We start from the raw sequence: 13,005 nt of genomic DNA on the forward strand, positions 1-13,005 counted from the left end.
TCAAAACATTTATTACTGGAGTAATGCATATCGACTGATTGATTATTTAATAGCTGGCACGTTGCATAGATAGCCATTATGGTTCCTTTCCACATTAGTTGGTTCCACTTCCCATTATGCTGTATATTTTGGTGGCAGGGTGAAATATAGTAAATCTACCCATTCGTATATTTTGTTTATTGAAAAATATAGTGTGGTAAATATGCCCTGGATAAGTGGGTGGATAGATGATAGCAGAATAAGGTTCTAAAGTCATAGGCAGCATTCTGTAGCAGCAGTAAGATACCCAGGAATTCTGCTCTACATCTGCTCTATGCTTGAAGAGCAGCTCCAGTGACTGGCGGTAAATACATCACAATCCCCTCGCTTTACCATGTCCATTTCCACTGCAGTGATCAGATTGATAAGATGCATTTCCCCTTTTTAAGCGTAATTGTCAAAAGCAGGTGTCAAGAGTGAAATCCGGTTTTACCATCCACTCGTTTGGTACTTTATGTCTTCTATAAATTCTGTGAAACAGGTGTTACTGACGTGCTATTGCGTGCCACGGCTGTATCTGACAGATAACCTGCTCTTATTAAAGGCTGCCTGCCCGCCTGCCATCAAAGAACGATTCATGTGTGTGTTGAACAGTTTGCTCGGTTGATTGATTCCTATTTATGTAATTGATCGTAAAGGGGCTGTTTATCGGAGGAAACAGGTGGAAGTGTCCTCTTCCCTGTCTCAAGTGCAGGAGGGACAGCGACAGGCGGGCCGGCCTTCAAAATCACTCGCCAAGCCCCGTGTTTAACATTTCCTGCTGCATGTGGGCTCCGGGGAACACAATCGCATTGTTTCCACTTTGGGAATCATAAATCGCATGCTCTGCGCCTCCGGAGTCAGCCCCACACCAGCGCCGACGTGCATCGCGCCGTCTGACAGCTAGCTAACAATCAGCGCAAACTGTGTGACACTAAGAGATTAATAAAGGGCCTTCTGCAGGCCCTAATGGGATTCACACAAGTGGGTTATTTTGTTTACTATGACAGAAAGCCTTTTGCTGATTCTGTATATTTGAACCTTTTTTTTGTTATAAAATGTGGTATAAATGTAACTTTACAGAGTCCTGTTCCTCTGCCTCTGCATGTACGTTCGCAAGCTGTCAGACTTCAGGAAATGGGCACTTGCTCTTGGCTTTTCTTTCATCCTCTTTCCTTACTGAACATACTGCAAGCCAAAGAGCTGTACATCATGTCAATGGCTGAGCGATGATACTTCCCAGTGTGGGACAGTCTCTGGTGTGTGGCTGCGGGCTCATTTTGAAGATGTTTGTTCCCTCAGACCACCACGCTCATCGGACTGCTGAAGACGGCCAGGCTTCTGCGCTTGGTGCGAGTGGCCAGGAAGCTGGATCGCTACTCGGAGTACGGAGCGGCAGTGCTGATGCTGCTGATGTGCATCTTCGCCCTCATTGCCCACTGGCTGGCCTGCATCTGGTACGCCATCGGCAATGTGGAGAAGCCGTACCTGAAGCACAAGATTGGCTGGCTGGACAACTTGGGCGTGTCCATTGGGAAGCGCTACAACTACAGTGACCCCAACTCCGGACCCTCCATCAAGGACAAATATGTCACGGCCCTCTACTTCACCTTCAGCAGTCTCACCAGCGTTGGGTTTGGGAATGTCTCCCCTAACACCAACTCAGAGAAGGTCTTCTCCATATGCGTCATGTTAATTGGCTGTACGTTTGGTTTTTTTCGTTGGATCTCCTCATTGCATTTCTGCATGTGTACTACTAAACAAATCCACGGCTGTATATCATTCAGAGGTGGAAAGTTCAGGTTCAGAAAGTACAAATTTTGTTTCAACCAGCTAGTTGAGTACTCTGTGACTGTGACTCTTTATACTGAACTGGTTGAAGCAAAATCTTGGATTAATACTGGATTAATACTTTCTGAACCAGAACTTTCCATGTATATCGTTGCTATCCGATGAAAACCATATATGTCCACTTTTTGATGATTGTAACATTTTTACTTTAGATGGATCACACCTATTCTTCTCTGTCTAGAGATGTCATTTGACATCTAATTGACCAGTTAAAAGATTTTTTATGAAACTATCTATTTGATTAGTGTTTATGTTTTTACTAGTTAACTTTTGTATTCATGTTGGTCATTTGTATGGATTACTTTATATAGCTACTTTTAACAAATTCAAATTGATAGCAGAATAGCTAGCTAATAGACATAATTTTGATAATTGTGAATATAAAGTTTAGTTTGTATCTAACTGTTTTAGATTTATTCTTTAATGCTTAAGGATGGGAATTCCTTGTTTTATACTTCCAAAATAATGTAATTTTGGAGAAACGTGTTATTCATTAGACAGCGACGATATAGCAGTTACGTTTTTACGCGCAGCGATCAGCGGTGTAGTGATGTTCGTCCTAACCCTGACTCCTCTGCTCTTCCCCGAAGCCCTCATGTACGCCAGCATCTTCGGGAACGTGTCGGCCATCATCCAGCGTCTCTACTCTGGCACGGCCAGGTACCACCTGCAGATGCTTCGCGTCAAGGAATTCATCCGCTTCCACCAGATCCCCAACCCCCTGCGCCAGCGACTGGAGGAGTACTTCCAGCACGCCTGGACCTACACCAACGGCATCGACATGAATATGGTGCGTGAATGACGCCAAGCCCGGGTCAGCTGCAGAACCCGTCCATTGCACCATCCATCGCAGCAGTCTCCCATTTCCCATTTTCATTGTGCTTTTTCCCTTATCAATGCTAAACTGATTTAAATGTGTATTTAATGTTCATATTATTATGAAATTGATAATGAAATAATTCATTTATTTTTTGAGAGCACAATGGCAGCAAAAAAATTAACTTTGATTGTGAAGCTTGCAATGATGGGCTTATCTTTGTCGCATTCTGGTAAGTTTACTCATGAGACACTTGTTTCTTTCATGTCTGATTCACGCCAAACGGAATGACGTCATCACTCTGGGAAGAGCAGGAGGTATTTGTGTTTAATATAATTATCATTGCTGTTTTTATGTGAATACATCGCTTGCCACTCCTCTTACTTCTCTGAAGGTACTAGCTGACAGATTAATATCCATTTACAAATTAAAAAGCGTACGGAGCACAGTTTATAAAGTGGCAATCTGTATAGCCAGAGAAACACAACAGAAATTTATTGTAATTCATAATATTTCTGGTCTGTTACAAAAATGCAGGAATATGAGCTTTTCATGAGCTTTTCTGCTACTAGCTAATTCTTGCTCCATGGGTCCATAGAGACTATCAGAAACACTCATGGAGCTCGGTTTTAATTGGCAGAAGCCAGGACCCCCGTGGAGATGGAATATCATTCAGACGTGTCATTATCTCTCCGTCCAATCAGAGGTTAATGAATCATGCTGACTAAGCATGTCAGAAGCAAATACAGACACTGACTGGCTGCTCTGGAAGAGAATGGCTTTTTAGCTTAACAAATGCTCCAAAAACCCATCACTCATTTTAACTGCTGCTATAATGCATTAAGAGGCATTCATGCTGGGAGATCGACAGGCGGATCGGTGTGGCATCAGCAGTGATGTGGGCGCTGCATCGGTCTGTCATAGTGAAGAAGGAGCTGAGCCAAAAGGCAAAGCTCAGGATTTACCAGTCGATCTACGTTCCTACCCTCACTTATGGTTATGAGCTGTAGGTAGTGACCGAAAGAATGAGATCGTGAGTACAAGCGACCGAAATGGGTTTCCTCCTCAGGGTGGCTGGGCTCTCCTTTAGAACTTGGAACTTGATCATTCAGGAGAGATTCAGAGTAAAGTCACTGCTCCTCCGCATCAAGAGGAGCCAGATGAGGTAGCTCGGACATCTGGTCAGGATGCCTCCAGGACGCCTCCCTGGTGAGGTGTTCCGGGCATGTCCCATTGGGAGGAGGCCCCGGGGAAGACCCAGGACATGCTGGAAGGACTATGTGTCTTGACTGGCCTGGGGATGCTTTGGGATTCCCCCGGAGGAGCTGGACGAAGTGGCCGGGGAGAGGGAAGTCTGGGTTTCCCAGCTTAGACTGCTGCCCTCATGACCCGACCTTGGATAAGCGAAAGATAATGGATGGATGGATGGATGGATGGTATTCATGCTCACTCTGTCAAAACAGGGATAAATGCTCTAGGAAAGTAAGGCATTCTTATTTGCCTTATTACAAAGCATGTGTACCTATCTAGAGGTGCATATATAAATACAAGAATCAGGCACATTAATGCACGGCTACATTATTAATTCATGGCCACATTATCTTTGGCTAAACGTTTTACAGTTTTCACCCACAGCAGCATTCTGTGAGATGTTCTTTGCAGTGTCAAACAGCGGTAACTACAGTAAATAGAAAAATATTTATGAGTAAAGATACAGTCACTGAAAGTTGCACATGAATTTGTTAATTTCAGCTGGTTTAGCTGCAATATTTTACCATTTTCTTGTAAAATTAATAAACAGTTTAAGTTACAGCACTGGATTTATATCGTTTTACAGATGTGGAGAAGTTGGTATGAGTGGTTCTTAGGAAATTGGCTCCATTAGTTTGCAATAATAATAATAATAATAATAGACAAACAAAACAAAAAAAATAATAAACAAACAAACAAATAAATATAATCATAATAATATTAAATGCCCATGACCTTCACCAGGATAAGAAGTTAATATTTTCAAACATATGGATTATTAATTATCTATTAATTTACTTTTTATATTTTTGATCACCATAAGCTTGGGGTAATGGTTAACATATTATATGCATGCAAACACGTGAAGAATCGCTGAAATACACTGCAGCGCTACTGCACACTTCATCTGCCTGGCTGATGACATTTGCAGGACTGAGATTATTCATTTACCTTCACAGTTACAGTATTTAGTCCCACGTCATCAAAGACTCGGTGTGACCCTGCCTCATTAGAGCCAGCAAGCTGTGCTTTGTAAATACTGACTGTGCCTGGTGATGATTTCATGAGCATTTATATAGACTCATTGAGCATGAAAGAGGCCGTGTGATGTGTGCAAAAGGAGCAGCCAAACAGTATTTTGTGTTTTATTTCTGTTGACACTGCATGGCAATTAATCTTGGAGATAAATACAAGTATGCAGTAAAATAAGATGCTTAAGTTGGAACTTATTTCTAAAATATTGGCTTTTCTGGGTACATACAGCTCAGCTGCCTCACACCTCCAGGAGTGGGGGGGTTGGAATGGAGCCCCCCCCCGTGTATAGCATGCCTGTTCTCTGTGTCATGTGACCTTCCTCTGGGGCCCCCGGTTTCTTCCTGCGGTCCGGAGACACGCTAGCAGGCTAATTGGCGTCTCTGAAATGCCAGCAGCCCATGTGCGTGTGGCCTGTGACGGCCTGGTGTTCAGGCCCTGGGCTCCAGCCCCCCCCCCCCCCCCCCAATTGTTCTGCCCAGGATGAGCAGTTGGAAGACAGATATTTTAAAAAATGTGCGAAGTTATTAATGCTCACTGTTTTCCACTGTTTTTTGTATTTACTTATTTGTCTGCTTATCGGTGGTATTATAGTTATTTATTGAGTTGACTCCAGTGGCAGCTTCACCTGTTGCTGTCAGTATTACGCTCCGACTCTGTTTCGTATTTAGGTCCTTAAAGGATTCCCTGAGTGCCTGCAGGCAGATATCTGCCTTCATCTGAACCAGAACCTGCTGACACACTGCAAAGCCTTCCGGGGCGCCACCAAGGGCTGCCTGCGGGCCCTGGCCATGCGCTTCAAGACCACCCACTGCCCGCCTGGCGACACCTTGGTGCACGGCGGCGATGTCCTCACTGCACTCTACTTCCTGTCCCGGGGCTCCATTGAGATTCTGAAGGACGACATCGTGGTGGCCATATTGGGTGGGTACCAGCAGTTCCAGTTCGTCACCCGATCAGGGACGACTTTAGAATTTGACCCTACGGGAAAAGGGGCTTACAGGATGCCTCCACTCCGGTACTCCACTATTAAATTGGTCAAGCAAGTTTTCCCACGATAACATTTTCAAGGGGCTGAGATAGAAAAAATAACCACCTATGGTTCTGATAGTAGGCTAATTGGAGTTGCTAAATTGCCCGTAGGTGTGCATGTGAGAGTGAATGGTGTGTGAGTGTGCCCTGTGATGGGCTGGCCCCCCATCCTGGGTTGTTCCCTGCCTCGTGCCCATTGCTTCCGGACCCCCCGCGACCCAGTAGGATAAGCAGTTTGGAAAATGGATGGATGGATGGGTTCTGATAGATTTTACATGATCAGAGTAAGCAGGCAACCATTGTAAAATATCCTTTTATGTCGCTCCCATGTGTCTCCCAAGCTAGCTTAATTTTTATGTAACGTTTATCTATAAATCGAAAGATTATTCTACTAATTAATGTAGTTTTAGTTCACATTTGAATATTGCCTGTGTTTTCATAATTCTTGAGTGAGATCACTGAAGTGATTTCAGGTATTTTAATACGTGATGCTTTTAATGTACCAATTGCAGCACATAATACAATGGAATTTCTTTATTGTTGTTATGCATTCACATAACGAAATTTTTGTTGGTAGGACTTGGCTTCAAGGCAGAATACTTAGTACACAATACGCTATATATGTAAATAATAAACATAAATATGTAAGCCTGCAGCAATAAAACATCATCAAGTCCAGACTTTTCCTGAAGTACTACACCTGCAGAGACCAGTAATGTATGTATAATATGAGCGCTGTAACCCCATTGCTGGGGAGGGGTGCCTTTTTTGTGGGGGTTGCTTGCTGATGTAGGGTGGCATGGTGATATAGTGGTTAGCAGTCTTGCCTCACACCTCTAGGACCAGTGTTTGAGTCTCTACCACGGCTAACCCCCCCACCCCCCCAGTGACCCAGAATAGATCCAGTGGTTGCAGAACATGGATGAATGGACTTGCTAACACCTAGTGGCACAGGTTGGCATTCGGGTTGGCTCTGGAACTGGCATTCAGTGTGTTTTATTTAAAAAGCTGCACCTGTCCTCGGATGATGGTCTGTTGTGACTCCATTGCTGGAGGTCTGGGATGGAGGACTAAGGAAATGCAGAGGGGGCCTGCGAGGTGCAGTACACACTCAGAGCCCCGAGCACGTTCACCCAGCCTAGGAAAACATCTGTCAGCTGTAAATCACACAGAGCGCTTCCTGGAAGCCGGAGTTCCTAAAAGGGGCTGAATCGCATCACTCGTTCAATGGCGTGAATTTTTTACCCCCCCAGCTCTGCTCCCACTCACACAGCACCATGGCAGGAAAGAAATTCTGAGGTCAGATGGGAGAAGGCCTGACATTCCTGTTACGCAGCTAGGGTGGGGGGTCGCAACATAAGAGCTGTTACGGCGTATGGCGGGATTTTGATCTACCGCAAGGAAGAGAAGAAATTGAGTGTGGGAGGAAAAAGAGATATATAGAGCCTAATTGCTAGCTCTTTATGATGAACTGCATGCTGGAATCGATCGTTATGGTTCTCTGGTGTTATTGACGGCTCTGGAATGCGTTTAGGGGGGATGTTTCTCCCTCCTGTGTCAGGCGATAAGCCGCGGGCGGGTGCAGTGGGCTGAATTTCATTTAAACGGCCCATTTTTCAAGTGGTGAATGGTTTTTCAGCCCAACCGCTGGCGTGAACGGGACAGGATACGGGGCGTAAATCTGAGCACGGCACGCAGACACACTGAAGCTCTCTCGCGTACAGTCGCAGGCGCTCTGCAAGGAAACGAAACCGCAGAAGTTGCGGAACTGCTGACGTGCTGTTCTCGTCTCGGAAAAGTGTAACGAAAATCTTCAGAAGCTGGCTTCTCCGGCGTCACTGGATTGTGCGTGAGCGGAAAAGGCGTTATTACTGTGAAAATGAAATAAATAAATAGAATTACCCACACCCTGAATCATTGCAGATGGAGTTTTTCTCCTGATGAGAAGAGGTAGAGGAGACGAATAAGAGCTGTACATCAGCAGCCTGTCCTGCTGGGTTTTGTGCTGGGCTGTGCGTTTATTCTCCAGATCCCAGAGCGAAGATCAAGCCGTATGTCACTCCAGCTCCTGTATGGGATGTATGTGACCCTTGTGGGATTAAAGAATCGGAACTCAGCTTTTTGTGGTCTGTGATTTTCAACTCTCTCGACAAGGGACCTCCAGCCATTCTGCCATCCTGATGTAGCTGGACTGGTCTGCCTTCCTGGACCATCCTGATTTACTTGGGCTGGTCTGTATTGCACTATACAGAGTTCGTTATTAGACCACCCTGATTTAGTTGGGTTGGTATTGCGCTATACAGAGTACCTCCCTGGACCATCCTGATTAGTTTGGTAGCTCTGTACTGTACCACACACAGTCTTCCCGGACCACCCTGATTTAGTTTGGTTGATGCTTTCCTGGACCACTCTAATTGGTCTGCTCTGTATCAGAGTCTTTAGTGGAGTACATTGGACTAAAATGAGATCTTCAGAAGCTCCGGCATGGCTGCATGCTGTGCCAGGTGTGAACTCCCACGACAACAATTATGCCCAACTGGGTGCTCTCATGTGACACGTAAAGTCATGTGACAGGCTGACCTTTCACATTTCACTTTAATGAAAATGCCAGGCATTTGACATTTACCTGGACCAAGCATCTCTGAGAAGGCTCCCTTGGAAACATAAGATGACCTTAAACTAAATCTATAGAAAACCAAACAAGAGGTTCCTAATTCAAAACCAAGTTGATTTGTCAAGCAGTGTTTAATTATCAATTACGAAGGACGTCATCAGTCTTTTATATATTATGACATTATCTCCGAAGTGACGTGAAATAGGTGCATCACATAGTTCACATAGACGGACACTTTTTGGATAATATGGTTTAAATAAAATATCAATGCTATAGTTGGAATAAAATACCGTAAGTGGTGAACGTGGCATCCACCTGTTTGATGAGTCGCTTCTGTTCTTCAGGGAAGAATGACATCTTTGGGGAAATGATCCATCTGTATGCCAAACCTGGGAAGTCCAACGCTGATGTCAGAGCCTTGAGTTACTGCGACCTGCACACAGTCCAGCGGGAGGAACTCCTGGAGGTTCTTGACATGTATCCTGAGTTTGCTGACCACTTCTTAACTAATCTGGAGCTCACCTTCAACCTTAGGGATGATCCTGCAAAGGTATGTTACTCTGGTGTGAATTATAGAGCATTCACGAGATCACAAGTCGTCGCGTTTCCATTAACGTATTTTATTTAGCTAACGCTATTGTTCAAAGTGACGTACAAGTGAGGCAAATGGCACATCACAGACATATATATGGCTGTCAAGGAGTTTATTTGGCATAAGTACAGCTAGACTGATCTTCCGAATAACACAGCATTTTCCAAATAAAGCAAGGCTCTAAATAGACAACTGCTGAAAGCAGCAGAAAGTGCAACATTAAGAACATTCCGGGAACACTTCTATTGTCGCTTCTCTGTTTATGTGTCAATCTATACATGAATCAAATAATCCAATTTAAAATAATGCAAATCTGGACGTCAGAGCTGGAAGAGTTAAACTTATCAGACTCATAAGCTAAGAATGACAGTAAATCTGTAATTCTGCGATTGTTAATTGCATCTGAAGCCTCCTGAAAGCATTTCAGCAATTTACTCAGCGATTCAGCAGCATTTAAAGTTTGGTCAGAGCAGATCTATTACCGGTTGAAAAAAAGCTAATATTGCCCAGCACATTTAGGCAAGAGACAAACTTATAAAATTCATAAAATAAGGAATACAGTGTATCTGTAATTCTGATGTTGGTAATTTGGTAGTAGGTTTTCTCGACAATACATTTTGCACTATACTGTACCAATACAATTTAAATGGAAACCAATAAAAATACATCAAAAATCTGCAATCATTTCCTTAATATAAAACCAGTATTTTTTTTTTATTTTATTACTGTAAACTACAACTGTATCATCATTTCTTTTTATAGAAAACAAAAAACTGGCAGCTCGAGCTATATGTGTATACAGTATATCTTTTAAATGACACATATCTCCTGCACACCGGAGACATGGATGTCCTGCTACTGCACATAACATATCTCCTGCACACTGTAATGTACAGTATGTGTCTTATTGCCACTGCATTTTGCTTAAATACAGTGTGTGCTGCAGTTTCTTCTTTTTAAGCTGTCACGCACTCCCAACACATAAAGCCAGGCACAGGACCCAAAATGTACATACTCCTTTGTGTATTTACCCCCAAAGCACCAACATACCTCCTAAGACAAATTATCAGCCACCTGCTATTTGCACTGCATAGTTTAGCTGATGTTTTCATCCAAAGCAAACCTCACCAACCCCTACAAAGGAGCTGGATGTGTCACTGGAACCATTACGACGCTTCTAGGCCTCACACCTGCCACCTTATGATTAGTATACCGCGAGTTTACCGCGAAGCAGAAAAATTCCTCTTTATGCAACTCGAATATTATACATTTTATTTCATTTTTTAGCTAAGCTCTGATTAATCTGTTAGACATTTCGGTGCAGCGAAAAGCTCTTTGGTAGCCTGTGAAATGGGATTGGTGTCCTCCGCACTGGGTTCAATGCCAATTATTTCTGCTTTCCCAGACGCATTATTCTCAGGCTAGTGACTCGGATGTAGAAGACACTAAATATAAAAGAAAGATTTCCTTCAGGCGGAAGTTGTCGCACGGTGAGTTGAAATTAATTCTGTACTAAAATGTAAACGGTCTGAGTGTCTCTGTTCAATTCAGAATGTGTTTGTGAGATATTGATGTACATTTTATAATCCTGTGAAATTAACCATGACATATTCCTAAGTGAAGAGCAAGTTTCCAGAACTCACTCAGTCTGGTTTTTGTTGTTATTGAGATGAGACCACCAATGACCTGAAGTCAGGCTTCCTCATCATACGTTGCAGTATTGGGAACCAAAACTCGCTCATTCCTCATGTAATCTAACGAAGAACTTTATTCTGAACTGGCTTATGAACTTATCCTGTGCATGAGAGCATGGAAACCAAATATTTAGAATAAATTAAATCCAACACATGTATGTTACTTATGTTTGAACTGCTGTGGCAATTATTATAATAAAGGTATAATGAATCTGAATATGGTTGATGAATGTGTAAAAAGAGCTGTGATGTGTGCACCAGTTTACTGGTGGAGAAACAAACACCACTGTTTAATGAATCAGGCTTGAGCTTCTTAGCTGTTATACAAGTTAATGATTAACCTCTTAGGAATTTCGGTGCAGGAAATAACCCTGTCAGGGAAAAACATCTTTATTGTACTGTAGCTAAAAATGCTGTTCGGTGTTAATTCTGTAGTGTGGTATAACCATTCTGTTTTGAGACAGCTAGCCTGAGCTTTGCTTTCTACAAGGTGAGGAAGGGAGAGTATTAACAATCCCATTGAGTCCATTTTGTCCACGTCCAAGTTCTTTAATGTCATTTTTGCACTGCTGGTCCTCGCCGAGGGAGCCGAGGATACCACGTTCCCTGAAAACCTTCACTAATAACCGTCCCACAGGGGGAGAAGACAAGGAGGCGGACAAGCTGATATGCTCCTCCTTGAGGCAGGAGGCGGGGAGCAGGAGGGTGTCCACAGTGGAGCCGCTCCCTGTCTGCTCTGGGATACAGGGTTACCCCTTGGTGCAGGATCACAGTGTGGGACTCGCCGATGTCCCGGCCAAAGAGTGTACAGAGAGGAGTCAGCCGTACAAAGGTAAGGGGCAGGATCAGCGCCCGAAGAGTGACGCTTGGGCCCAAGATTTCTGTGGGTTGGGGGCCTTGGTGACGGTAAGAGTTGTTGAACGGGCTGGGAGGAGATGGATGGTGACAATAAAAGTTCATAGCTGTCCTTTTTTAGCATCTTTGGGCTTAGTTGGCCTTGACTCTAAAGGCAGAAATACACTTGCTGTGAGCTGCGTATGCGTATCCGTACACAGTTGCGTTGTTAACGCTTGTGCTGATGTACTTGCGTCCGTACTGTGCGTCATAATCTGTAGCGTGTACTCCTTACCACCAGGGATCAGTGTCGAGACCACAAACCAAATAAATGAATGAATACCTGTATCTTAAAAATCATCATCTGCTATTGCGAACAAATATGTCCTCACTTGAAGAATTATTAATCTTCAATATACTGACAGGGCACCAGAGAAGAAAACGCAAATCGCAGCGATGGTGCATTCCACCAATTAATAGATCTTGTCAGCAAAATGGGAAATACTTTTCTCTGGTTTTGCCAATGAGAGACATTGACGAGGAAAAACACCAGCAGGATCACTGCTTCGTTTTGCGGCAAACTTTTTTTCCGCGCTCGAACATACCGGTCTCGCACTTGTCGCCACTTGTTTTTACAAATTTCCAAATTAATATTCAGGATGTTTGAAATCTCTTGCCAACTATTATTACATGCTATTTTGTCACTGTAGAGAGGTTCTGTCACGTCAGATAAATTAGGATAATTGCGGACATCTTGACCGTTGAGTGCAAATCTTGCAACACTGCCCCCTATAAATTACGCAGGTATTGCATCTCCGTATACGTTCCGTTAATTTTTGAGTACATGCACAAAAACCGACGCCAAGAACGCAGGATATGGGCCGCTTCTGTACGTACGTACATACGTACGTAGTTAACAGCAAGTATATTTCTGCCTTAAGAGGAAGAGTGAGATATTCAAGGGCTGGGTAGCTACCAAATAATTTCTGTTAAACGCTCAACCTTGTCCCACTTGCATACCGCCAGGGCTGCCGATTCCTTCAGTGTATCGGGGCTGTTCAGCGGGTTTAAAATGGGCTGTAGGACTAAAGCAAGCCGCAAGTCTCATGCAACATAGCCGGACAGCTCTAATGCAGCCCTGGGGGAGATAACATGATTACTGGCAGGAAGGCGAGAAAGCTTATTGCTCGCAAACACCCTGAGACACTGGGCTAAATGTATCACGATGGAGCCAAACCACTGAGCTTCTGCAATATCTCATAACTTTTTC

General features: G+C 43.7%; 1 protein-coding gene across 3 annotated transcripts in view; it reads left to right on the forward strand.

Annotated features, from left to right (window-relative positions):
* Positions 1-13,005, forward strand: part of kcnh7 (potassium channel, voltage gated eag related subfamily H, member 7) — a 71,382-nt gene that overhangs the window by 49,758 nt on the left and 8,619 nt on the right. For all 3 annotated transcript variants that reach the window (XM_048978514.1, XM_048978515.1, XM_048978516.1), the window contains 6 exons: positions 1,321-1,720; positions 2,460-2,660; positions 5,639-5,893; positions 8,960-9,165; positions 10,613-10,697; positions 11,539-11,733. In XM_048978514.1, the coding sequence (XP_048834471.1) occupies positions 1,321-1,720; positions 2,460-2,660; positions 5,639-5,893; positions 8,960-9,165; positions 10,613-10,697; positions 11,539-11,733 (1,342 nt within the window). The remainder of the gene's footprint in view (positions 1-1,320; positions 1,721-2,459; positions 2,661-5,638; positions 5,894-8,959; positions 9,166-10,612; positions 10,698-11,538; positions 11,734-13,005) is intronic.

Source organism: Brienomyrus brachyistius, chromosome 16 (genome assembly GCF_023856365.1).
Source record: "Brienomyrus brachyistius isolate T26 chromosome 16, BBRACH_0.4, whole genome shotgun sequence".
In the NCBI taxonomy this organism is placed as follows: Eukaryota; Metazoa; Chordata; class Actinopteri; order Osteoglossiformes; family Mormyridae; genus Brienomyrus; species Brienomyrus brachyistius.